Source organism: Meleagris gallopavo, chromosome 25 (assembly GCF_905368555.1).
Source record: "Meleagris gallopavo chromosome 25, MGAL_WU_HG_1.1, whole genome shotgun sequence".
Taxonomy (NCBI): domain Eukaryota; kingdom Metazoa; phylum Chordata; class Aves; order Galliformes; family Phasianidae; genus Meleagris; species Meleagris gallopavo.
This window is the reverse complement of record NC_139428.1, coordinates 1,890,109-1,917,904: the sequence shown is the minus strand read 5'-3', so window position 1 is coordinate 1,917,904 and position 27,796 is coordinate 1,890,109. Positions and strand designations below refer to the sequence as shown.

General features: G+C 49.8%; 1 protein-coding gene and 1 long non-coding RNA gene across 3 annotated transcripts; one reads left to right on the top strand and one right to left on the bottom strand.

The window, feature by feature from the left end:
* Nucleotides 1-43: 43 nt before the first annotated feature.
* WDTC1 (WD and tetratricopeptide repeats 1) lies at nt 44-23,194 on the bottom strand. Of its 2 annotated transcripts, XM_085208563.1 has the most exons (16): nt 22,853-23,194; nt 17,933-18,080; nt 15,687-15,770; nt 14,777-14,823; nt 13,471-13,582; nt 12,903-13,090; nt 12,347-12,529; nt 11,949-12,043; nt 10,779-10,894; nt 10,300-10,375; nt 8,696-8,792; nt 7,340-7,513; nt 4,455-4,690; nt 3,947-4,115; nt 3,339-3,531; nt 44-3,184 (listed from the first exon to the last, which is right to left on the bottom strand). In XM_085208563.1, exons 2-16 carry the CDS (start codon nt 18,038-18,040, stop codon nt 2,987-2,989), a joined length of 2,076 nt encoding a protein of 691 aa, XP_085064689.1. In that variant the 5' UTR covers nt 18,041-18,080; nt 22,853-23,194; the 3' UTR covers nt 44-2,986. The 2 variants fall into 2 exon arrangements, with proteins under 2 accessions (XP_085064689.1, XP_085064690.1); XM_085208564.1 differs by lacking the exon at nt 17,933-18,080.
* Nucleotides 22,107-27,796, top strand: LOC146542792 (uncharacterized). Its single transcript, XR_014879583.1, has 2 exons — nt 22,107-22,451; nt 23,929-27,796. It is a non-coding gene; the product is annotated as an uncharacterized LOC146542792 (long non-coding RNA).

Sequence of the window (27,796 nt, the reverse complement as noted above, 5' to 3'; positions counted from 1 at the left end):
AGAACAACCCCCCCCCCCCAACAAAATGACACCAAGAAAGAACTAGAACAAAGAACTGTTTAATTGCTTAACCCTTTCTCTTCCAGGGACCAGAGAAACAAGTTTTCTGCTCCTAATGAGGGCAGTAAGGCTTGTGTGTTACCTCTACAACTGCAGGGGCAAAGTTTACGAGATGATCATCTTTAGTACTCGAAAAGGCTACAAATAATGGTCATTGCAACACTAAGAGAATCCTAGAGTCTCCTTACAGAGAGTCCATTGCTAGAATACAAAAATAAAGGAGGCATCCCTGTATATCCCAGGCTAGAAAGAGTTAACCAGAAAGAGCAGGAAGAAGCTTTCCCGAGGAGGGGGTCGAAGTAAACAGCAGAGGTCAATAAAGCAACATCTTCTCCCTACTTCCCCAGCATGTTTTTTCCTTCACCAATAAATACAAATTCCTCATTAACAAGCGACAAAGCAGGCGATCTGCCTGCAACAAGGGGGAAAGGGGCTAGAGGCAGAAAGATTTTTCTCTCCCCTTCTCTCCCATTATTATTTATCTTTTTAATCAAAGCAGCCATTAAGAAAAAGCAATCCACTGCAGAGGCAGGGAATCTTATAGCTCTCACACTGCAACTGGCAGGTAAAAAGAGCTGCACTGTCTCACAAAGGTAAAAACAACAAAAAATAGCTGCCACAGCAAAAGGTGAATGGGGAGGGACAGGTCTGTTCTTTTCAAAGCTTTCCTTCTCAGTCTGTTTAAAAATCAAGTCTGTAGACATTGCCTACCGAAAGCTGAAAAACAAAAAGTTTGATTGGGGTAGGGGGATGCATCTAGTAGGAAAGCCTTAAGCAAAAAAGAAAAGGCCAGACCACATCAAAAAGACACTCAAGTGAGAAGAATTTTCTGCTGCCTCTGGGTTTTGAAAAGCACTGAGTGCCAGGGTACACCTGGGGTGGGGGAACCACGTACGCAGCCAAAAGGTAAACTGAGTAACAAGTCGCATCTACTGCACTGGTACTGCATGAAAACAAGCAGATGTGCCCTCAGCAGCCAAGTGGCAGCGACCTTCTGTCCCAGGAGAGCTCTGCTTCAGCAAGAGAAGATGGAGGGTGAGCCTGATTGAACCAAGAAACAGAAATCCGCCATCCCAGCTCAGCAGAGCACGAGGGCAGCCAGTTGTTTCCTGGTGGTAAGGGGCACACGTCCACAAGACCAGGGCTTGCTAAGGTTCTGCTTCAGCCACACGTGACAGAGCAGATGGACATTTTTGTCTGAGGGTAGAGATCAGATCCCAGTTAGCTTCACTGCGACTGCAAGGAGAGAGTGGGGGGGGGGGGGAGGAGTATCTCTCTGCAGGGAACAAGAAGCATCCTTTGAGAGATGCTGTCAGCTCCGACTGTGACCTCCTTCCCTCCTGCACAAGGCTCACTCATCTCATAAAGACTGTTCTGGAAGGGAGGAAAAGCCAGTTACCTTGATCAGTCAGCAGTGTGCAGTCTCTCTCGTCAACGCCTGGCAGCCAGAAGCAGCCAGAGGAGGAAAGGGAGGCCTCTCATCCTTCCACAGCAGGAACAGGAAGACCAGGGATTGCACCACATGGAAGAACAGCCCTAATGCAGCACACATACATGCTCACATACTCCCAGACACACATCTCACCCCTGGGACCAAGGCTAGCATGTTCAGACCTTCAGCAGTAAGAGACACAAGACAGTGCAGAGCAGTTAAGATCTCCAGGGGCTCTTTGGTCTTAGTTGATAGTCCTAGAAAAAAAAGCAACCTCTTCAGATTCGGTTGTAGCACGGTTGTGTAAGATCTATTTGATATTTAGTGTTTGGCAACTGCAAGAGGGGAAAACAGAGCTGCATGTTACATGAGAAGGTAAGGAATGGAAGTACAGTGCTGCATTTCTAGGCGTACTCCTGGCCTTGCAGCCAGAGCCAGTGTGTGGAGAATGGGAAGAGGAAGGAGGTTTTCCTGAGAGGACCACTAATCCATCAGATGTTACACCAGTGAGGCACAGCAGGCCCACCTTGGCCAAGACAGAGCAGCCAACTGCATAGAAACGCTGCTGCCTAAAAGCTCAGAGCATTGGGTGCAACATGTATGTGGTGGTAAAGTTCTCAGCTCCAACACTGGCGACAAAGAGAGCAGAAGGTGAACACAGCTACACACATTCCAGGCAATAGAGAGCAGCTCTGCGACAGTGCTGTTTCCAGCCCCTTTCCTCAGCAGCTTTAGCTGCACAAGTCCTGGGTCTCTGATCAGACCTGCTCCCATTACTGTCACCTTTCTCCACAGGTTCACAGACCACAGAAGAAAGTATCAGAGCTGGGCAAACACATCCTGCCCTGCTGAGCTGCCCTCGCTGATTCATCAACTAAGACAGCCGCCCAGGGACAAGACAGGCAGTATCCAGTCCTTAACACAACGCAGCCACGTACGATGGCAACGTGTTAGAGATGGAAGCCAGAAGACAGACACTAAGGGACAAAACGGGTATTTCGTGGCCAACAGCCCTAAACCAGGGGCCTCTAGACAGGCTGGTAGCATAAGAGCAGAGTCAAGCTTTCAAGACCAAGATCACTGCAGTAAATTCATTCTATAACCCCTGCCCTAGGTTTGCATTTTATTCAGGAATTTAACATCCCTTCTGCAAATGCATGAATGCAGGCAACGCTGCTCTGCGTCAGGTCACACAGCAGCTCTGGAGGAAGTCACCAGCTTACACTGCTTGCAGACAACTCAAAGATCCCTGCTGGGACTAAGTTCCACTAAAGGCAAACCCCAGACTGCACTGCCATGCTGCTCAGCAGTGCGATGGGAGAAGGAGGAGGTGGTGGTAATGGTTTAAGGAGACGGCTGCTCCTGCCCCTGCCAGTTTGTCCTACTCTGTGCATAGTGCGATACAGTGCAGTCATTCATCAGAGAAAGTTCAGGACCAAGGAAACTAGGTTCCCTTTCAGCCAAACAATTAGAGGAAGGAGAGGCAGTTCTGTTTTAGCTGGGCCGGCACTGGACTTGCCCCTCTGAGCTGTCTTCATCATCTGAGCCTCCAGCCCCACCACTGGTCAGTCCTGTAATCCGGTACCCCATGTTCAGCAACATCACCTCCAGAGGGTCTGCATTCATTCGTCTCTGGTTAGCTTGGGAAGCACCTTCCATGTCTACTACCACACGGCCATTAAGGGTTTCACTCTGCAAGACAGGAAGGGAGAGAACTCAGCAAGGCAGGGATAGGACCAAAGAGGGGCTGCTACAGCTGCTGCAGCCATCAGGAGATCCCAGTAGGAAAGATCAGGTCTGTGTTACCTCTCATGTCACCAAGACTGTCTTTTCCTGCAGCTCTTACCTCTGGCCGGGGATTCCACAGTCGTACAACTGGGTCAATGCCGCTGGTGGCCAGGAAGCAGTAACTGGGATGAGGCTGGAGACAATTCACAATCGACTCGTCTCCCTGCAGCACTCTAACGAGGTTGGTGGTTTCTTTCTCCCAGATGAAGAAGGAGCCGTCATCTGACCCACTGACTATGTACTGTGCATTGCTAGGGCAAAAGGAGCAGAGGCTGGAGATCACAGCTCAGAGCCAAAGCTAGTCTCCAGCAGACATGAGAATCCCAGCTGGCTTTTATAATCAGTAGGCTGCTACCCTAATGCCTATGGATCCAGATAAAGTTTTCTGTGTTGGTTCCCTCCATCCCCAGGATTCTTGTTTTCAATCCTCGAATGGCTTTTCTGAAACAAAAGCCCAACTGAGTCCTCTGTGGATCTGCTACTGTACCCATTATTGTAGCCACACAAGGATGAGAGCTTGTCATCTTTCCCAACCCTGCAAACCAGGGCCAGTGCCACTTTATGAACAGTCACTCAGGCCTGGCACGAGGCTTTATGGATGGACGAGAACATTCTGCTGCTGCTCGTACACTTGCCCTGCATCCCTATTATGCTCTGCCAACATACCTGCCAAAGAAATTGGCCTCTTTGATGTCTGTGGTAGTGTTACAGTGGCCACAGTATCGGAATTTGTAGTCGTAGCTGCGCTCCCTCAGCACCATCTCATCCTCTGAGATGGAATCCTTGCGGCCTGTGGCTCTCAGACGGATGGGGCCACCCCCCTTCTTGTCCTCAGCTGGAAGAAGAACAGATTTCCCTCATCACAATCTGGGGAGGAACACATTCCGCACAACAAAAGCATCCTGGAACAGTTCAACAATTTTATCAAGGAGAAGGGCTTAGAGCACAAGCTTCCTTCCATATTATCTCCTAGATACAAAAGACTGCCGTGTACCGTCCTCTCTCTTAAGAACAAACCAGGACAAGATGCAAGGAAAAAACAAGCAGTTCTTGTGCACAGTAACCATCTCTCAAAACTCGGAGCTTTACTTCCTAGAGGCAGGTGAAGAAAACTCCTTGTCAATTCATTAGATCTTACAGTAACCTTGAAGAACCGTGGAACAGCAGCACTCACCATTATCACTTTTGGAGAAGAGGGCTGCGTTGATGTCTCTGTCCAATGCATCGCAGGCACTGCTGTGTGCTTGTTCTGGGAACTTCCCTTTAAAGTCATCCAGACACTCCAGCGCTTCCGCCACGTACTTGAGTTCAAAGAGACAGCGAGCAAGACGGAAATGGGCCTTCAGGTGGCATGGATTCAAGGATATGGCCTTCAGGCAGTCCCTTAAAGCGTCATAATGGTCCCCATCCCTGAAGAGAAGGGAAGGGTGGATTAGATAGCCCAGGTAGAAACAGCATACATTCTCTGCTGCCACTTCCCAGCCCCTGCTGGCCCTTCACTGCCAAGCTCACTGTTTCCAGCGCTCTCTGCAAGCAGACACACCACAAGCTCACATGTTAATGGCATTTCTGTGTCCCAGGGGCACCATCTGACCGAGGCCAGCTTCTTGAAGGCACCTCCACGCGTACACAGGCAGCCCTGCAAGTGACCACACGGGCAAGCCTGGCAAGCCTTGACCTGCCATTTTAAATCCGGCAGAACAGAGCTCACTGATACAACACATTTAGGGAAGTCCTTTGAAGATGGAGGATGCACGAGCCCTCTGGCCAAGCAGAGGCAAGGTCTCTCCTGCATGGGGAGCGGGGCTGCTTGGAGCACGGCAGCTCACGCGTGCCCCTGTGTGGACGCTCAGCGTGGCAGCACGTTTGCCTGCCCACAGCCACTCACAGCCCTTGGGGAGGAACTAAAGAACCACCGTGCTTGGCAGTCCTGGTGGTATGCATCTAAAGCAGCAGCCTTTTCTCCACTTTTATGGGGAAAAAAAAAACAAACAAAAAATCTTGAAGTATGGGAAATAAGCGTTGCAGCAGGTTGGTACTGTAACAAAATTTTTATGTCCTATTTGCTGTTACTGGTGACCATGCCTATTTCCCAAAATTCCATGGTGGTAGGAGTACAGGCACCTCTGCTTGTCTCTGGAAGCAGGAGAGACATGACAAGGCTTGCGTGCTGGTTCTCAAATCAGATTATAAAGGCTGAGATATCTAGGTGGGTACTGGGCACCAATTACAGTTCACATGTACAGTACCAAAGGTGAAGCACCTTGTCCATAAAATCTGCAGCAGAGCAGGAAAAAACTTCTTGAGGTCTGTATCTACCTTTGCAGTACTGTGTGTGAAGCCAGGAGACCAAATGCACAGCATCACACTGGTTTTATTCTAATAAAGAGAGAGTGGAGTTTACCTGTTGAGATGACAGATGGTATCTCACATTCGCAGAGCTGGTGGGGCCATTCACTGCTTTACCACCCCCAAAAACCCCTCAGACTGAACTACAGCCACAGACATCCCAACAAACTGCTGAAAGCAATCTAGAGAGTGATGCAGCTGGCTCTTATGAACAAGCTTTTGAAGGAGTCTTGGAAGTGCTGTAGAGTATGCAGAGCATCTTAAGGAAGGCGAGCAAGGAAAGGTTAGGAAGTCAGAGCTTCCTTTTCCTGGATCTCTCTGCTACACAGTGATCTGCAGGGTGGCCTATGGCTATTCCTGCTCTGAACATGAAGAACACCTTAGAGATTTGGGGTTGTTCAGCTGGGTCACAGTCCAACTGCTTCACTCTTCTCCTCAGTGACATCCCTGCCATTTACTAGTAGCTGTTTCTAGCAGAAAAACACGTCTCTGCACCTGAGAAGGTATCAGCTCAGCACTATCTGCATTCTAATCACTGCACACCACAGAAACCCTTTGTGAATACATTTTCACATCATCCTGCTACTGAAAACTGTAGCAAGCACTAGCTGACACGCAGAAAGGTTCAGATCTGCCAACAAACTTTGGGAAAAAAAGACGCCTATAAGAAAAACATTATTCACTGAGATCAGCACTAAGCTTCTGTCTTCCATCCCTTAATTCCAACCTACCGTTGTTCTCCCTAAGAACATGGAGGTCTTTTTGAGGCATATCCCAAATCTCTGCTACTGCAAACCAGCCAGCAGGCCAGTTACCAACAGTCACAACAACTGCTGGCTGCTCTTTATCTTGGCAAGAAGATGGGAAAATTCAAACCAGGGACTTCCTCCTCACAAAGCAAATGTAGATGAAGGACCTCAGTTATTTTATGTTAATAACGAGCCACGCTACTCAGTCTTACTCTGCTCAAGGGGACAGATATTAAAATAACTCAGCTGTACCTTGCAGATGCAGCCCTGGCTATTGGTCAGAAAGGACGTTGCCCACTGCAGTGGCTAACAATGTGTTTTACAACAATTAAGACACAACCTCTCCCAGACTCTGAGGCACCAATTGCCACCTTGCCTAATCCCTCAGAGAGGTCTGCTTCCAGCTGAGAGGAACACGGGTCAGCTGGGGTAACATGGGAACCACCACTGGTGCCTCCAACTCCTGGGTCAAGCAGCAACCAAAGCAACTGCAGGCAGTCCTACAACAATCTGGTATCGTGACATATCATAATATAAAGTAACCATTACCTCATCTGTTGAGAGCAAGTTTACAGACGTACTCTAATGCAGAACAGAGCTATCAAAAGAAACACCAACACGCTGGGAGACATTCATAATGCTGCTGTTCAGAAGTGGATTTTTGGTTTCCTTTCAAACAGGAAAGGAACAGAACATGACTCACCATACCAAGGGGCAAAACGATGAGCTTCTTCAAGGTGTGCTTACCTGTACAGTATCTGTGGCCACAATTTCTCCAGCACACACTGCTGTACAATCTCCTTGTTCTGTGCCAGAAGCAATGCACTTAAGGCTGGATCCAACAACCATAAGGAAGCCTGGTGCTTCCCAGCAGACAGCATGGCATTTGTGGCACTTGGAAGTCAAACAGCAGCACTGCCTGCAACACTAAGCTCTGATATTCCGTGCTCTGCTTACTTACCACTTGCGCTTCATGTAGGCAGCAGCTCTGTTTCCATACAGCATGGCATTGTTGGGGGCTTTCTGAACTGCTTTGCTGTACAGCTGGATGGCTTGAGTCCACAGCTGGCAAGCAAAGGCCTCGTTGGCTTGCTGCTTGATTCTCTCCAGATACGGAGGCAACTCCACCTGGGGACTGAAGGGAAAGGAGGAAAGTAGTACAGGTAAGTCTCACTTGTTAACACTCTGGCACAGTTAAATATCTGCAGTGTTTTGTTCTAGCTTAGCCGGTGCCAGCAAGCATTACCTCAAACTGGAAGTTTCAGAGACCCTGCACCTGGATAACCTGAACTCAGGAAGAAGGCTTTGTTTTGGCCATCATTTGACAGTTTCCAGTTTTTCTTCATATACAGAAATATGCTCAAAATTAAATAGTGGGTACTTCAAGTGTCTCATTCTTCAGACTTCACAGGCACATCTTTGCTTTGACTGCTTTATATACATATACATACACATACCCAAACTTCCTTCAGCAGTGTATAACAGATTGCAAATTCAAAACCAAGCATCTGAGTTCGCAGGGCTGCACAAGGCCCATGCTCAGCAAACCAAAATGAGCATCTCTGCTGCTGTAGTGGAGGGGCCATCTAGAGGAAGCAAGCTGAAAACACTCAAAGGACTTTGGTAGAACCTAGACGATCCATATATGGTATCATGCGACTGTGTCTTGACTTTTAACCACATCTCATCTGCTGGAGGAAAACCAGTCAGCAAGATGTGCTGTATGTCTGCTTCTGCTTCATCCCAACTGCACTTTGCTCTTAAGAGGCAAATAAAACCAGCAGGAATGGTAAGAAGGAGGAATGCTCCCTCTATTCCTAGCTCACATGCAGACTGCAAGAACGAAAACACCGCTGCCATTATTGTAAGGAAATTTTCAGCTTCAGTTTGCAACAAGTTGGTGCCAAAAAATAAAAACCAGCCAAGGGAAGCAAAGCTCTTTCAGCCTGACAGCCGCTCCCATGTATCTGACCACAGTTTCTTCAGTCAGGAAGTAAAATTGCTCAGGACAACTAAGTACACCTTGCTTTAAGGCTCAAAAAGGCATTTTTTAGTTTTGTCTGCAATAACTCTTCACAACAGGTGATGAATTCTAATAGACCATGCTCCTCCTAGAATGCCACAGTCTGATTTGACTCCCGTTCATTGCCCATACACCAGGAGCAAATAGAGCCCCTAGGACAGAGACCACTGACTATCAAGCCAACGTAGAAGTAGGTTTGCACTTCACACCTTCTTTAGCAGCACCCAACCCTGCCAAAAGGAAGAGGATGTGACCAAAGCCTCATGCTTTCATTTAGTAGATCTATTGCCTCACCTCACATGTGCTCTTCCTTCTGACAGGCGGAAGCCATTGCTGTGGAGGTGGATGCCATTCGACACACCATTGGTAGAGGTTTTTCCATTCTGCACTTCTAAAGGTTAGGAAAAAAAAAAGATACAAATGTGCCATGCATCAGTGTGGATTATACACACTAATCCCTGAAATTTGGGGGTTTTAGTTTACAGCACAGCTGAACCAATGCCACAGCACCATTCAGAGCAGAACGAAACAGACTTCCATGATTCCATACACCCCTGTCTTCCAGCTGCTTGGATTTGATTTGTCTTCTTATATTTACCACAAAATCTCAACAGAAATAGAACAAAGATGATGAATGGAACTACTGGAAAAGTCTAGTGAGGAAGTTCCAGACACTTTTCTTTCTTTCCTCACCCTACTGCTCAGGGAACACCTTCAAGCTGAAGCAATCCTCTGGGTGTCATCCAGCCAGATCACTTGCCATTTCGATAGAAAATACTCAAGTTTTACACACTGTAATTCGTGTTGCAGCTGGGAGTGCTCCTGCAGCCACTTCAGAGGCTGGGAAACTGAGGACACTGTCCAACTGCTCAGCTCAACAGCTCAGAGCTTCCAGTGTGCAGAGACGTGCATGCACACGAAGTACAGGTGCTGCCTTTTCCCGGTCCTTACCTGAACTTTCTGTACCCAGAAGGGTGGAGCATTTGCTGAAACCGTACCACTACAAACCTGTTCCAACTTTTTCCTGCCATGTAAAGCATGACCTCATTGGATACCACAGTACAGATCGCCTGCAGGCATTCAGGACAGAAGAACAGCAGGCAGGGCATCTATTTGCTACCAGGATGTGAGTGCTAGATTAAGGCCCAGGCAAGCTGAGTGCACAGACGGAACTCTGAGAGCAGAGCTGGGCAGGGAACACTCCCTAATAAGACAAAGTCCTCTGCCCCAGGGCTACAGCACTAGGCATTCACTGCATGGTGCCTGCAGGATCTGTGTACGAACAGGCCCTGTAAGAAACAGGGCCAGCAATAAAAAGGCTCTTGGATTTACTTATTTGTCAAGTAAATGGCTTTTTGAATCAACTAGCTTACCAGCAGGAGGGAGATTAATGCCAGGCCAGATTCTTAGACCAGGAAAGAGATTGCTCTGTCTCCTTCCTAATGGGTGCTTAAAGGGATAACGGCTGCATTCTACATTTTATATAAAATAAAATAAAAACATTGCACCACTTTTTTTTTTTTTTTTTTAAATGTCTGTCTACATGAAAAGTTTTTCCCCCTTAGTTAAAGGCAAGGCACTAGGACTACAATCACTCTACCAAGTCTGCTTTATCCTTTAGATAGAGCTTTAAGCATTCTCCTTAGTTCACACATGCAAACAATTCTCAGCAGCTCATTTCTCCCCTCAAGACACACATTTTCACAGAATTCTGTCACCATGTGTAAGAGTTTCAGAACTCAGAGTATGAACTGCAATGCAGAAATAGCCCAGCACCAGCTATGCCCTACTTCCTTTCTTTTCCTTCCTGCCCAGATGGGGGCTGCACCCTGAAAAGAGTTGTGTACTACATGCTTTCACTCTGCCTTCCACTCAATTGATGACAGCATCACACTTACCCCCTGAAGTATGGCATTTCTTGGGGAGGAGGAAAGTGTATGGCCGCTGTTTGTATGTGAGATCAAACAAATAGACCTAAGAAAAGAAGGAAGAAGTTGACAACAAGAAGTCAGTGATACACAGGTGCTCAAGGGACGGAAATAAAACATAGCTAGATGGTTCCACATTGGTGTTAGTCGTATTTCCCATTTTCTGTCTTGTTTATAGACATGTGCACATAAAATAATGGCAGTACCAGTGTCTTGTTGCATTCCAGCACTGTATTTATAAAGGACACCACAGAGAAACGGGAGCCTTGTCTTCCTCATAAGGTTCAAACCAGTTGATTCAAACAGTTCAAACTCCAAGATATTTTAACCATTTAATTAACACAGTGATCAGAAATAATGGCAGGTAAGAAGCAGAGCTTGGGTCAGTGGCAACCCAATAAACACAACTGTATGTGAAGCTTCCTGCCAAACTCTTGCCCACTTCTTACCTGCTCCCCTCCCATGTTGACTAAGAGCTCGGTGCCATCAGGACTGAAGGTGACATACGTGGCCACAAGAACCCTCAGCCTGTTGTTGTAGTCTGGAAGCTTCACTGGAAGGTGCCCTGCAGAGGGAAGGATTAGAGTAACTCAGAACTGTTGTCTTCGTCCTACACCAGCCCTGTGCTCTCCTAACAACCTCTTGTAAAAGCAAAAGCATAAAGCACATGCACCAAGTGATCTTCCATTTCCTACCACTGCCTGCTGAATCCTTCCACCAGTAACCCAAACACTCAGATGTATGGAGCTGCCTTTTCATGTGCTGCACGTGCTATTTCTGCAAGGCTATTTCCATCTGAAGGGAAGACCAGATTACAGCTAGCTTGCTAACTGAAGGCTGCAGAATGCAGCACATCCTGGTTTTATGGATTCACTAAGGATTTAGCTTCTGTGATTTGTGACCAGCCGCAAACAAACACCTCCATTTCTGACTGTTTAATCAGGTTTCCTTAATAAAGCTCTTAGCACAATCGGGCCAAGGCTCCTAAATATTCAGCTCACACAAGGGTTCTTTTGCTTCAGACAGCAGATGTGTTGCATGACCAATTCAGGGGACCTACGAAATCCTCCAGTGGGACTCATCAGAAGCAAGGCTGTCAACACTGGTCTGTTGGACGTGCTGGTCTAAGATATTAATAAAAAAACAACAACCACCTACAGACATTTTGGGAAAAAAATCATAAACAACGAGCACTGGAGAAGAATGCCTTCTACACTGCCCAGACAATGCATTCCTGACTCCTCAGCTGCTGGATGAAGACAAGCAACTTCTGTGCCAGGAAGACTTTAAACAGCACCCTTGCTGGAACCAGTTCCAGAAGGATGTCTAGACTCCTCAGGTTATCCAGTCCTTGACTTTGCAATAAAACTGACAAAAGGACATTGAAGACATTTAAGCTAGACAAAGAGAAAGGCCAGCTCACCAACACACATTGCTGCCAAGTCAGGGAAAGCAGGCCGGTAGCACAAGCAAGAATTCACAGCACAGAAGCAAAACAAGCTACAATTCTGTGGAACATCCCTCTATTAGAGAAGCACCCTTCCAAGCAGTGGTTTCTCGTGCGATGGGTAGAAGTCAGGCGTTAATCTGAAGCCCCACCAGTACACACATCCCAATACCTGCCACGTAGTACTGCGCCGCGCCATCCGGGAGGGGCTTCTGCCGGTCACAGAACGTGTGCACTCCAGCTGAAGGACACTGCTTCATGCTCTTCCTAGCCAAAAAGAAGACCAATCTTACAATCACGGCACTCAAGCTGGAAGCCTGAGCTCTGCTGACTCTTTCTGTTCATACATAAGCAGAAGCCCTCGCACCTGTGCAATCACAGACCTGCCTCACACCGCTCCATGTACTTGCTTGGATGAAAAAGACTCTGGGTGACAGAAAGGGCTGAGTAAAGCAGCACAGTGAGACTAGCGAGTGACAGACCACTGCTCCTCCTGCCACCAAAGCCTTGCACAGATTCCTGTACCACTCAAGTCTGCCAAGAAGGACCACAAAGGCCAGCTGCTGGTACCTGTGGTTGTGGATCATCCGTATGTCATAGAGCCGCACAAAGGGGCCACTTGCCCCTACTGCTAAGTAGTTGTTATCCTGGGGGTTGACTGTGAGGCATTTGGCTTCCACCAGCTGCCCACAGTACTCTGTCAGGTCGATCAGGACTTCTGAGCGCTTGCTGTTCTCTCGCAGATCATACTGCCTGCAAAGGGAGGAGAGAGTCAGGTAATCCATGTCACCAGAGAATGGCAACAGCAGGAAGAGGAGTGCAGCTTTCCGTGGTGACCAAGCTGAAGGCCACTCAAATCACCACAGTGGTGTTGTTATCTGCCTTCCTCCTTTCCGTTTGATACAGCCATTCCTTCCTTGGGCTCACTTTCAGAGGAGGGAAACAGATCAGCTGGGTAACATATTTATCAAATGCATCTACATTTCAAGACGATTCCTTTCAGTTGCAGGAAAGAGAGATGAGCTGGAGCTCATAGTATTGAGACTGTCTCTCTTTCAATTTATGCCTAGTACGTACTGCAATGGATTATTATCCATTTCATTTCAGGGCAGAATGAGTTCTGTACCTGATTAGCCCATCTTCTGCTGCACTCCAGAAGGTGTTGGGCCACATGGGAGCTGTGGCAATCCGCTTCACTCTGTTGGTGTGATCTCCAAACATGTGGATGGTCTCCTTGACAGTCAAGTCATGGACATGCACCTTGGAATCTGCAGCTCCCGTGATGAGGATCCGATCCCCCGAATGTGGCAAGAACTGGGGAAGACAGATGTGACATTCAAACTACATTCCACACATGCTGCTACCCACTTTCAAGAGTCCCCACTGACAGTAACACGCAAAATGGTTTCTTCATCACGTATCTTTAGTTCCTGATTAGCTACAACCATTCCCTCTGACTTTACAGAGATAAGGAGCCAAGTTCAGGAGCTGCATGAACTGAGAGCATAAACTAAGCAGCACAGGTAATAGATGTAGTGCCATTTTTCCTCATGTTAGAATTAGTAAATGACTGGGGAAAGGGAATGGATTGCTTGTGTTAAAATGCCTCCCAGCAGCTTCTAAGGAGCTACTCTCTTGCTCCTCTGGTTGCCCATTCTCTTACCCACCGAGTCCTCCTTATCACAATGACACACCTTGACAGAAAAGATGTTTGCAGTATGTCCTGTGTGCATAGAAAGAAGTTTCTTGTGGTGCAGAGGATCCCAGACAATGGTATGCTGGTCATCTGAGCCAGAGGCCAACAAGCTAAAAGAAAGAGAAAAGAAGTGTGCATCTCATATTCCTCTGTTCTGAGCTGTGATCAGTTCCTAAGACTGGTTTGAGCATAGGCAGTCATTAAGCTAATTGAGGTCAGAGAAACCCTTCTTCCTCCCTCTTTTCACAGCTATGTTTTCTTTATGCTTCCCACATACCAGCCAGCTCAGGAAGCTTAACCAGCCAAATAACAATTCCACAGAAAATAAAGCAAGGTTGGTTTTTATCTTCATTTAACATCCTGACCCAGCTCACCACAGGTTCACATGTCACAGCAGAAACACCAGGAGCATTTGGTCAACAACAAAACACAGGACCTCCATTTCCATTATCAGCCTGGCTGCATTAAGTGCTCCTGCAGCACGCCCAAGCTCACGCCAAGCTATTCATCCCCGGACTTTGGATGTGCCCAAGCAGTCCCAAGGCAGGGCTCACTCAGTGACTCACAGACTGCTTTTTAAGCACAGGGTGTGGCAGCAATATTACAAAGCATTCCTACATCTATCTTTGCTTTATACATCTAACTTCTGTTGAAGCAAAAGAATCTGACATCCGCACCCTCAGCTGTTTTACGCTTATTTCCTTGGAGCCAGAGCTCTCACAAGTACATGAAATTTCCACTGGTAAATAATTTTGAAGACTATCAGACAGCAGGCTTGGGTTTTGTAAGAGGCATGTCAGGAAATATAGGCTCTTCCTTCCATCCAGTTATTTCCCATGCAGATGCTCTTTATTTCACTCAGTTGATTGAAATGTTTAGTGTTGCTCTAAAAGTGCAGGGAGGGGCAAATGCTCTGCCTCCTTTCCTGAAGTATCTGCTCCCAGCAGCAGCCTTTAACAGCATGGTGAAGGGGGTAGGGAAACGTCACTTCTCACCAGCTGGGCAAATCCTAAAGATCCATTATAATCCAAAATACCTCTTAAGAGCAGAGAAGCAGCCTTCAATCTCCCCATTTTAGTCCGACCACTTCCCCGACTAAAGGGACACTTCCAGTAACATACAGATGTAGTTAACAAAATTCAGCTTCTTTGATGTGAGAGCTCCACTACAGATCAAAACTTGGAGTCTGAGCCTTCACCCACTTTACCAGGAATGGGAAGCAGATGCTTATGATTACATGAGCTACATCCAACTCTTGGGAGAACCTGGGCTGTCAGATCCCCCAAAACAAACTGCATACTTACTCTCCTTTTTCGTTCCATTCTAGACAGTTGACACATCCAGAGTGACCCTGAGCGAAAAAAAAAAAGGGAAGACAGAATTACACTTCAGAGCTGCTCTAAGACAACACACAACTTCTTCCAATACCAATACACACAGCTTTCTATTCCAACCCTGCTACAGAACACCCACGTGGCAGATGAGCACCTCTGGAGAAGACAGATTTGCTACAAGCAGCTGGAGCAGAAAAGGCAAAATGAAACAAAAGAAACAACAGCACAGCATTGAATATAATGGCAGATCAGTCTCAGAGGCTACTGATGATATCCTGCTGTATGCACAGAAAGGTGACTTTGCTTCAACAGCCCTTGGCTAGGCTGACAAATTACACGTACAGGTTCTCTGGGATTGCAAGGAAAATGCATTTCTGATAACTCTCTTAGAAGCACCTTGCTGCTGGGTGACTGTATCATACATCTTCAGCCAAATTAGCTCACAACTGCAACAGGAAAGACTCAGAGAGCACTGAGCAGCATTTGAGATCAAAGCTGTGGTTGAAAAGGGAGACTGAGGAATTCTTTCCTCCCCCAGCTCAAGACAACCCTAAGATTCGTGTCAGGTTGCAAACCTATTCTTTAGACAACGCTATGCTTCAGCATTACAGCTGAATATCTTGAGCAGCTGACAGCTGCCCACTCCACACACCACTGCTGGGGTTAGCTGATGCACACCAGCTGAAGGCTCTTGCAGATGCATTAGGTAACGCAGAAAGCTCACACAAGATCTTACAGAGCTATTCCTGGTTTTAATACAGTTTAAGAGACTAAGCAGTCAGCATCCCTCTCTCACACAAGAGAGAATTCCAGTGTGCTGTGCTTTCTCTAGTAAATTGAACAAGTAGCTCTATTTGCTCTCTGAATGCTGCCCACTTACCTGCAGCTCCGCTTCCAGGCCCAGGCGTCGAATGAACGGGTCGGTGACATGATAGTGCCTCTCAAAGCCCAGTGCACCCCGCTCCTGCACGGAGCAAAGAAGGGTTACATGATTACAGCAAGCAAAAAACATGCAGTGCATTTTTCTTTTCTTTAACTTTATGAGAAAAGATTCAAGAACAAATCAGGTTGGGACCCTGCCAGGTATTGGGATGTCCGTAGCACTGGGCCATGTCCTGCTGTAGGAAGACATCACTCACATCACCAGGCAGGTCGTTTGTGATCCGTGCACCTGGAGTGGTTTGAAATGATGTCTACTTAATTACCAGGCTCCAGATGGGCAGCCAAGACGAGGATTGAAGGTGCCCATCCCAAGACAAAGCTGAACACTTTATGCCAGAAATGGAAGATAAAGAGGTTGCCCATCTCAGACCCTTGGCAACTATTCCAAAACCAATGGACTCCTGAGTCCACAGCACTGGATTACTGTTGCTGAGAAGGCTGGCATCACACAGGACCTGTCCTGAAGCACAAAACATCACTTTGCAACCTGAGTCAAGCGCTCGTAACCTCAGCAATTCCACGTCATCCTCACAAGTCTACCACCACCAATGGGAAATGTACTGAGGAATGTAACAGGATGGACCTGAGGTGGTAATTTCATCAGAAATGGGGCAGCAGCACGTAGCTGCAGCACCACGGCACGGCCTGTTCTACTGGGAAGAGAACAGCTGCCACAGAACTGCGTCAGTACAAATGAAGGTGAAGAAAAGCAGGCCAGTTGTTTCCCCTGTGATCTCCCAGAGTTCACAGATGCGTTAGCAGATGGCTTCCATGAAAGAAGGCCGACCGCAGAGAAAAGGGAACGCAAGCCATATTTTGGATGGAACACCTAACATGTGAGGAGAGCCTCTCTCCCAGCACCCAAATCAGCCCCAGTCCCCCCCATGACTCGCTGCAGTCAGGTGAAGACGACCCAAACCTTTGTTATCACCATCTACAAACGCTGATGTCAGTTTGTACTGATGGTGCTGGGAACGCGTTAGCAGGTGTAGAGTGGACACAAAGAACGAGTGTGATACATGGCAGCTCTGCAGATCACTGTCAGTAGTGAACTCCACTCACTGCCCCAAAATGGAGATAGGCATGAGGATATTAGAAACAAACAAACAAATTCACACGGGCTTTTGCAGTAAATTCCATGACAAACTTCAAACCCTTAGACATCTTTTTAAGGGTAGCATTCCCAAAACACTCCCAGGTCCAGAGCGAGGTGCTGCAGCTATAATTGCCTTGCTATTGCAACCTCAGGAGCTTTGTCAGCTCTGTGCAGTCAGATATTGCTTTTTCTACAAGGAACTGTCAGACTTAGCAACCTTCCCAAGGTCACACATGAAAGTCTTTCAGAGCAGTCGGTGTGAAGAAGTCCCAGGCTAACACAGAACCATCCCTTCCTCGTTAGGCTGCAAAATATATCTTTGCACGTGGATTAAATTACGGGCTTATCATGCAAAGTTTGGTACCGAACTGCACAGTGAAGTGGGGGATGCAAGCTCCTGGTGCCTGGTTCCAGTCACTAGCAGTCCATTTTCATGAATGCTGATTACCAGAAAAGCTGCAAACGCTTCAAGGCCTCCCAGTCTAAGCAATAATTGCCTATTGTGTCTGCTGTAGCTGGTCCTTTCACGTTAGGAGATATTTCACTAATGCAGCCATCAGATGACTGATCTGACCACAGCTGAAGTTTTTCCTACACAGAGGCAGCAAAAACACCACTTCTTTAAAGAAAAAGAAAGGCAGCAAGCAAAGGAGACAGAGATAGAGAGAGAGATCATTAGCCTCACTACAGTCAGAAAATACCTTTGATGGCAAGATCACATAAAAGGAACACAAAGAAGTAGGCAAAAAACTCATGAGGGAAGCTAGCTAAGGGTCCTTTGTGTTGCCCAAACACAAGTAGCCAGGTCTCTGTCTTCAGTGCTGCACTCTAAAGGAACTGATCTGCTGATGTGGAGCCAGCTCGGTGCGTTCCTTCAAGGAGAAGAACCGTATCCTTGCTATGCCACACTGCGCCCCAGCGCCTCATTAAGGGGGACGACAGGCCTCGTACGTTTGTTCTGTTAAGCTCCTTATGCAGCTTATCAATATGCAAGTAGCAGAGATCCCTTCAGAGGTGAAGGCAACACGGGTGCTTCACAACCCAGCAACAGCGCTGACTGCTGAGCAAGGAAGGCAGCTCACACACACCTTGATCTGCCTGTGGATGATGTCTCGAGTTATGTTTGCTTTCGCCATCCTCTTGCAGTGGGGTGGATGAGGAGAAGCTACTGGAAGAGCCGCTGTGCAGCCGAGCATGCCAACAGAGCAGAGATCCACACCACGGGCATTTAATTACCTGCAGAACAGAACAGGGAGGGAATAAAGACAGGCAGGCAAACGTATCAGGTCACTCATGTACAACAACAGAGCATCAAGCACTTCCTTGCCCTCCCTGAAACCAGCAGCGGCCAAGAACTGAAGTGTTCTGTACGCAGGCTGTTGGAGAAGCTCAAGGATGGGGAGAAGCAACACAGGACCGAGGAACACCCAATTCAGGAGTCCCCTTTCTGGACTGCAGAGCACAACTCCAGCCTAGAAGAGCCACAACTGCTATGCCTGCAAAGACCCCATGTGTCCACACGAGTGCTGTTCCACAGCCTCTCCCACTTCCGTCCGATTTCTCTCCTCTCATTACACCATGAACACACAAAGCACTGACATTTCTGGCAACCTCTCCTCTCTCATTTGCTCTATTCGATCACAGTAACTATTCTGTTGCAAATAATCAAACAAGTGCCCCTTAGAAATCCTAACAGCTCATCATCAGGTGACACAACCACCAGAACACCCCATCACGCCAGCAATAGAAAAAGGGGGATCTTTTAAAATGGTGTTGCTGGGAGAAATTTGAGGTTTCCACACCGTTTTGCCCTACATAAACCAAGGGTTCTGAATTCTTTTTCAACCAGCACTGGCAAGCAGAACAAGCCAAAAATGCTCTTGAACGAGGAAATGCTGATTCACTGAAATGAGACCATTCCATGGTGACAAACAGCCCTGTGACCCTGCAGGAGCACCACGGAACCCACAGACAGCAAAGGAACGGCGCACGAGCATAGCATGGGCCAGACCTTCTAATTGGCAGCTCTCAAATACGATGTTGAAAAGGGCAGAGCTGTTTGCAGGCCGGTGAGCAGCTCTCGTGGCTGCACGAAGCCCTGTTGCGTACTGCTGCAATGAGCTGAGCTTCTGCTGAATGCCATCACCTGCTGAGTGAAGGGCGCTCAACCAGGGCTCCCCAGGAACCCAGCACACAGCCTGGAACTGCGCCTCATCACCAGCAACCACGTGTCTGTCCAATCTGCCATCACACGTGTATTTAATCCATGCTTCTCATACTCCAGCAGCAGCACCAGCAAGGCTGGCAGACACACACAGGAAGAGACCTCACGTTTTAAGCATCCTTAGCATTATTCACTCCCGTGTTAAGTAATGCTTGCTCCACTCTCGGGCTTAATAGCAAGAGGCACCACCGTGAGTGCATTTCCTCATCAATATTTCACACTGCTCCTTGTAGTGGGATGACTGAGCTGTCAGATTTTGATACCTGCTCTCTAGCTTGCCATGCAGGCTTAGAATTGGTTTTGTTCTGCCTGTTCATGGAGATCAAGTCTACAAGGAGACAACAGCAGCAGCAAACAAGCAGGGCTCCCTCTCTCATGCAGCCCCAGCCAAGGCAGAACCAGGAGCACAGTACTTTGCAGGGCAGGTGGGTCCTGCTGCTTGCAGCACAGAGGTTAAATGGGAAACCAGGACAGTCCAGCAGATTCTCATGGCCGAGGCCAGCTTGCCACAACCATACCAGCCATATGCTGCTGGACACTACCAGCAGGACATAATATGGTTTCCAACCCTCTCCTGCTAAGTTCTGCAAGCAGAAGAGGACTGCCAACACAAAAAGCAGCTCCACGCCCAGGCAGGCTGCAGGGATGAGCGCTATCTGCAATCTCTCCCCTCTGTTTCCCCCAGACATCTTTCCAGCTGGCCTCCACCCGCCCTCCTCCCAGCCTGGATCCCCACCAACCGGCCTCACATCAATCCTGCACAGGATCCTTCCTCCACCTACAGACAACAGGGCAGCGACCTGCCATCCCTCTGCAGCACAGGACAGGGGTACTTGCCATGCAGTGCCCAAGGTCCCACACCTGAGCTCCCCTCCTCCTCCACACAAGCCTTGGAACGCAGCAGTCACACACTGCACTTCCACAGCGCTCTTCTGCAGGAACCTGTGAGCAGGGGCTGATGACAGTGAGAGAAATCTTTCCAGAGGGGCGAATGATCCATCAGCAGCACAAAGCACAGCATAAAGAGATGGGAGGGACAATATTCCGGTAGATCCCAGCGTCCCAACCTTGCTGGAAGCTTTCCACCCATCTTAGAGCTACGAAATCAGAGCAGGCAGTCTGGGCAGCCCCTCCTCTTAAAGCACAGCTCAGTTTTCTATGGATCTCTGGACACCCAGCAGACCAAGGAGCAAAGCAGGCGGTCACCTCCCCAGTGACAAACACCCAAAGCTCTCTGAAGTGCTTTCCATAGCCTTGGGAGCACATTCAGCAGATCCCTTAGCTCTAGTCACGCTAGCTTCTAAGCACCTCCTTTCTATCCACACATATCCACCGTGACAGTTCAGCAGGTGACCCAAAGGATGCACACAGCAAAGCAAGACACCGTGCTCTGCACTCACACAGAGCCCACACCAAGAAGCCCATTTGCTGCTGAAGAGGCTACAGGAAAACCATCAGCACGCTGCCTGTCTACTCTTTGTACAAGCAGCCTGGTCAGAGGAAGATACGAGCATCAGCACACCCCCAAAAAGCACTGCCCCTTAAGACAGATTCCCTTGCTCTCCAATAGTTCTGCCACAACACTGTGCCCATTCCAGAATTGTGAAGCACACCTCTTCTGACAGAGCACAGCAATGCTCTGCAGTCTGACACCTCTCACAACGATTTTGGGATTACAGCTGTGTGGTGGAGCATCCCAGCAGCGCTCAGCAGGTCTCAGCACGAGATCGACACATCTCAACTTTAGTTCTTAAAAGGTAAAGGCCAACAAAGTCATGGATGAAATCGGCCCTTTGGTTGACAAAGTGGACAATAAGACAGAGTTTTAAATGACATATCCAATGCAAAACTGACTTTAAACATGCTCTTACCAAGGCCAGGCACCGGCCAAGTGCATCTACCACATGGGAGATGCCCCAACACAAGCTTTTTAGCATTTGGCCATTAAAAACAACAACAATTCATGAAAAGAAAGGATCAAGGTCCAGTGATAAGGAACAACTGAGGATAAATCTGTGCTGTCGCTACCGGTGATGATCACACAAGCAGCTTCACTTTCCTGTGCCTCACAGATCACCACAACCTTTCCTGGTCCCGTATCAGACGACTGCTGAGCACGTTTCACCATCACCTCTCAAGAGTGCCTCCGTGCCCAGTCTCAAACCAGAGGCAGCCTTCCCTCACCCTCACTGTGCCAAACCCACCTGGGATACCCCACTTACAGCTGCCACCTCATCCACCCAACGGCCTTTTCTCAAACATAAAGAGGTTTGTCCCACCTGTCTTGAGCTGCAGTCCTGACTCTCGTCTGACTCTCCTGCTCCGGCCATGCAAAGCTCCAGAGGACAAAAAAAAAAAAACCAAAAAACAAAAAACATCCCAAAACTTTCGCAACACTTGGCCTTTAAAATCTGCAGTCAAAAATTAACAAGCCCCAGATTTCTGCAGGCTGTGGTCCCGAGATCTGCTAGGCTGTATTTACACTGACAGCAACTTCAGAGCCCTTTAAGCTCCTGGAAAAGTGCTCTTCCAAAGAGGTGCTGGGAGGGGAGGGTTACCAGATTCTCTCACTTTCCCCAGCTGGCTCTTCTAATTTTCCTGAAACACTTGCTCAGAGTCTAGGAACAGAGTGTCAGCATTCACAATGCAAACAATTCAGCTCTTCTACTATTAAACGGTCCCAATGCAGCCAGAATTTGGGGGTCTGTTCTTTTGCTTGAATGCATTTTCCTTTCACAGCACCCCCACACAGCCCTACCTCGCTCACACCTGCAGCAACGCAGCGACACAGACAAGTTATGCTTCCAAATCCAAACCACACGACCCGCTGCCCTTCCGAAAACAGCAGCGACACAGCATCTCCACCAAGCAGCTTAATGAGCAATCTGCTTCCTAACTGTTTGGATGAGCCCAAGTTTTTCGGTCTTCATGCTCAAGGTCATCGAAAAAAGCAGCACTTTGTGCACGACGAGGCTTTGCGGATACGTGATTCATCCCAAAGGAAGATTCCTATGACTCTCCCCTTTAGCATCTATAAATTACTCCACTCATCCAAACACCACTTGGAGCCCAATCCCACGACCCAGCAGGCTTCTTGAGACTCACAACTTACTTCCTCTACACCTTGACTACCCGAGAGGCCGTGGGGCAAATTAGAACATATGCATACAGATTTATTAGCAAACCTAGAGGAAGGAGCAGAGGCAACAGCAGACAACGAGTAAAAGGAAGGTTTTGCTCCAGCTGAAGGTGCTGCCAGGAGCAGCAGTCACTCCCCAGGCCCTGCACACAGGGCCAACGGGAGACGGGCAGCTCGCAGAGATGAGACCCGATGGACCAGGAGCGGAGAGCGGCATCAGGCAAACTTTGAGCTGCACCGCAGGGTGGGCAGATCGACGGCAGCCCTCCGCCCTCCCTCCTGCCAGCGCCACAGGGATGGGGCAGGGCAGCAGGGAGGGGAGGGCAGGGCAGCCCTTCGGGAAGCAGAGCAGCGGGCTACGAGAAACTTTCCGCCTCGGGGAGGGAGAGGCGAGGGCAGAAGCGGGGGGCAGTGCCGTAATGCTCCTCTGCGGGGGCGGGGGGGGCACGGGGCTGCGGGACAGAGGGGTGCGGGTGGGGAGTGGGTGCGGGCCAGGAGCCGGGGGCCGAGGGCAGGAGCGGGGCCTGGCGGGGGAGGGGCTGCTGACAGCACAGAGCGATCCGGGGAGGGAGGGGGGGGGGGGCAGTGACAGGAGGGGAGCGGGGGGGCGGATAACGCCGGGGGAGGGGCGGGGCGGGCCGTTACCTGTCAGGCCTCCCGGCCGCGGGCCTAGCGGGCGCTGCAAGTTGTGGTGAGGCTCCATCCCCCGCTGAGCGGGGCCGAACGCTAAGGGGCGGCCCGACGGGCCCCGCAGGCTCCGAGCGCTGCGCTCCGGGCTCGGGGAGGGCCCCGAAGGACAGCCCCGGCCGTGCCCCCCCCGGCCCGTGCCCTGTTTACCCCCTCAGCTGTCCGGGGCTCAGCAGCACCCCCCGCAGCCGCTCGCCCCGCGCGGTACCGCGCATGCGCCACGCTAACTGCGCCACCGCCTCCCGGGCACCGGCAGCGATCGCGGCGCCACGCAAACGGCGTAAGTCGAGTTCGGGAATACTTCCCCCGGACTACCCTCCCGAGCGACGCCGCCCCCCGTGATTGACAGCTCGCCAAGCCAACGGGAAAGGGGAGAGCGCTTCGAGAGGGATCGGCCAATCGGCGAGGGGAGGGGCGGGAGCGGGGTGCCGCGCAAGGGCTGCTGGGAGTTGTAGTCACGGCGGAGCCACCGGCAGGAAGGGCGTGGCGGCGTGCGAGCCGCGCGAGCCCTGCTGCAATCCCGGCCCGTCCCACCGGGAGGGAGCGCTGAGTGCAGCTCCCGCAGCGGCACCGGGAGGGAAAAACGTGGATACGTCTGAAGAGCCAGGGGGTGGCAGTGTTGGCAAAAGGCCGCTTTGGCTGCAGCTCAACCCGCGTGGAATGGCAGCGGGCTGCGAAGCATCGCAGGCGTTCCGCCTTCACTTCGTGCGCGTCCGTGAGCTCTGTCCTCAAAGCTGTTCGTTCAGAACTTCGTTTTACAGCCCCAGAAGTGAATCCCTGCCTCCCGCTGTGTGACTGGCGCAAAAGGAGAGGAGGAATTCCCCGCACACCTCGCTGTGTGAAGGGCGGATCGACCATTAGCCCTAATGATCTGCCTCCGTCTCACCAGCCATTAATTTCTTTCGCTGCGGTCGGAGTTCTTACAGAAGATAATTAATTGTTGCCCTTGCGTCTGTCCAGACTCTTAATTAAACAAATAACAACTGGTCTCCATTCCGCCACCCTCACGGCAGGGCTTTATCTTCTCTTCTCAGATGCCATCCTGGAGGGACCTGGAGCTCCGCGCAAACCAGGGCTGCAGATGCCCTTGACATGGAAGTGGAGAGGAAACTGGGGCAGAGGAGGCTTCGTTTGGGGTTTGTTTTTTTTTTCAGAGCTGGTGACAGAGAGAACCGAAATGGAAGGGAGCTGAGGGGAACTGCTGCCTCTGCACGGCAGTTTAAGGAGCTCACAGGGGGCACTGGAAGCACTGTGGGGAATGTAAACAAGGCACCGTGCTCCCAGAGCCGTATAAACACGTATAAACTGTGCACCTCACCGCACAGGGCTGCTGGATTTTCAGTCTGAAGAGAGCGAGGGGTAAAACTGCCTGCGAGCTGCACTTGTTCTGCCTGCAACGCAGAAGGGAAAGAAGTTGAAGTCAGATAGAAGGCACTGCTTAATGCTGGCAATAAATACAGAGCTCCCATTCTGCCCTCAGATTACACAGAAAGGAAATTCAGTGCGTCAATATATACATATATATATAAAACTTTAGAAAAATAATGAGAAAGTTCAGCTTACACCGCATGCCACAGTGGAGTCAGAGCACACGTGTGCAGGCTCATAGACATCAGCCTTGCTGTGAGAGAGAAGCTGCAGACACCTGACCGGCTGGAGCTGGACCAGGATTTGTTTGCAGGTGGAAGAGGTTCGAATAGAGCAGCTGAAATGAAATGTAATGGGTCCTTTATCTCCCACTTCCCTGTGCTGACAGATCAGAGGAAAAAGAAAATCACGTGGCAGGGAAAGCCTGGTGTGCATCCATTTTGCTCAGCCATGAGTTGGAAGTGGGGATGAGGGAACAAAGTGCAAACACGGAGCTGATGGTGCTGAGTTATCAAATAAATACGCAGATGAGAAAGAAAGGGTCTAATAGAGAAATAGTCTCCAAATGTATAAAAGCTCCTTGGCCTTCAGCCGGCAAGGTTTGTGTTCCTGGTTTCTTTGTGAAAACCTACAGCAAACACTTTCCTTCTTCTCGTGCGCCTGCCCGGCTTTACCTCCCTGCACAGCATAAATGATGTTTACCTTTTGATGATTAATGTCTGCTGGGAAATATTCACATCAAAGGTACGCTGGAACAGCCGAGCTTTGCTGCAGACTCTATCAATAAGAGCAGTGAATTCTGCGTGACTTTTGTGTCAGCGCAGCGCCAGGCGTGTGCTGGGTCCTGTATTGGGGTGTGCTGGGTTATGACAGTCTGTGCTTCCATAGCCTGGAGGAGGGGGGGTCAGAGCAAGCAGGTGCCCATCGCACGGCTGCCTGCAGGAAAGGGGAATCCATTTCCAGGGACGTGTTTGTCTTTCCAGGGAAGACAATTATGACGTTAGATATGGAGGCAGCTGTATCCACAGGGCGGTTTTGCTCTCTGAGATACAAGCAGCTCTGGTGTATTATAACTTATATAATTTGCTTGATTGGACATTTTTAAAGCTCTGTCCGCCCTCTCATGCAGCTGCGTTGCTCTCCTTTTGCAGGCTAAGCAGCTTAAGCCTCATTTTGCTCTCTTGTGCAAGTTCCACGACTCGCAGAGAGCATCTCAGCCGGGCCATAAAACTGCAGGTAAGTGGGCTGCTCCCAGAGCATGTGAGCTGGAAAAAAAACCACCAAGGCTGGTGGATATTGGGATGCATGGACGTTTGCCAACATCACAGCACCGCAGTGCTGGCCGATTTACTCTGGAACACAGATTGAATCTCCAGGTCTCCGTGTCCTGATGGGGGAGAAGCAGGAATATCTTTCCTCTTTGTCACGAATTTGCACCAATTTCAGTCGTTCCCAGGGTGCAGTAAGTTGAAGGGCCTCTGTCTGCACAATGCAGCCAAGCAGCAAAGGAGCAAGCAGTCAGTTTGAGGGTGCATCGTATGGTGGGAACCTAAGAAAAAACTGTTCAGGGCAGCAGCTGTGGAGCAGGGGGAGCTCATATCATAGCTGTGTGCCGGACAGTTGGTGCCACCCATCACGAGTGCTGCTCAGCCCAGGCGTGAGGAGGTGGAAGAATCTGACCCTGTTATTTCAAGGCAACGCTGTACCAGTTTTAGCTTCTCTTAACTGTTTGTGGAAGAAAACCAGGGCCAGTGTTTGCTCCTGAACAAGTGTGCGGTTGTGTGCGAGCCGCTGGTGCCGTCCTGCTCCAGCTGAACGGCAGATTAAGTGCTGCCATCTCGGCCAGGCCTCTCACCCAGACATAAAGAAGCTCTCTCAAAACGAGGAACGTTCTGGATTTCTCACTTAATTGGTAAAACAGATTAATTTGACTACCGAGACCTAGAAGAAAGGAATTGACACACCTAGCTGGTGATTCACGTTAATGGATGCCTCTCGCTGATTATTTCCACCAGCGACGCTTCCTGCCCAGCTCTGCCAGAGGACAAACGTCGGCGTTTCCTGCAGCCTCCCCCGAGCTCTTTGGGAACCGATGCCATCAGCGGGAACGTCGCTGGTGTAAAGCAGCAAGCGTAACCTTCCAGAGCTCTTGAGTTTCAGCTGCCGTGCCAACAACCCGCCTGTTTCCCACACCAAGTGTCCCCGAGGGCCGGGGAGCGCATCTCTCACAAAAGGCCCGTTGCCTGTTTTGCTGTTAAATCAGCTCAAATCTCCCGCCAGCTCCGTGAGTTCCAGTCACAGCAGTGACGCTCGGGAAGAGCGCAACGGAGCCAAGAAATCAGGCTGGCAGAGCTGAGCAGCTACACCTGGGGTTTTAGTAGAACCTTCTCAGATTTCCTGGTGACTCAGACTACGCTGCTGACCGGGACGAAGGGCACCAGCAAGCATAGATGGGGTTACAGCAGCCTGCTGGCCCAGAATAGCAGCCAATGCCCACCAGCTCTGTCCCTGCTGGAAGCAGCTCTTCATACCCCACTGCCCCGTCCCCCTCTGTGAGCAGCTGCTGCGCTCCCCCAGTGCTCTGCAGTCCCCAGAGCCGTGCATGCTGAGAGTCTGCAGTGTCTCCAGCCCCGTGCTGCAGGGCACGGTGCCATGCTGTAGCACCCTGCTGCTCCCTTCCAGCAGCAGCACCCCCTTCTCCCCCTTCCTTTTGCACCTTGCATTACGGCCCCTTCGAGCCCTTGCACCCAGCACGGCCTCCATGTGCTCTGCACCCCAGCACCTCACCTTGCACCCCCCTTCCCTCCGATGCTTACAGCACGGCCCGCCTCTCCTCTGCACACCTTTCAGCTGAACCCACCCAGCCTCGGCACTCTCCTTGTCCCACAGCAAGGGCTGCTTGCACAGCCAGTGCCCTAAAACCCACGAGCACACCGAGCTGAAGTGCACTGGTTAACTTTTATTTCAGGTCTTTGCAGAGTTGGGTGCCAAGCAACAGGTCTCAAAGCAAGCACGCCCAGAGCTGGGTGCCAGCCTAAGCAGACGTGGGATCATCCATTGGTTCTCCTTTTGTTACTTAACTTGCTCAGTAACACGCGTGCGCGAGCTTGGTGCCAGCTCATTAACCTCAGGTGGTTGCTCATTATCATGTCAGATCTCCACCCAGGGCTTATCACTAATTACGCATAGCTCAGGCTAGAGAACATCCTTGCTTCTTTTTTTTTTTGTTGTTCTAACATTAGAGCAGGCTTCTAGTGAGACGTTTGTACTTCCTCGTCCTTGCACTGTTTCACCATAACTTTTTGCACTGAGTCAACTACAGCCCCCCACTTCCCCACACCCAGCTTTGCACTGCACCTCTGCACCCCTTTGCAGTTGCACCCAGCCTTGCACTGCACGTCACCCCTGTGCAACCCTGCTTTGCAGTGCAACCCTCAGCCCCCATTTGCAGTTGCACCTTGCTTTTCAGTACATCCCACCTTGCACTTGCACCCCTCACTCTCCTCTTTACGGACTGCACCTCGCTTTGCACTG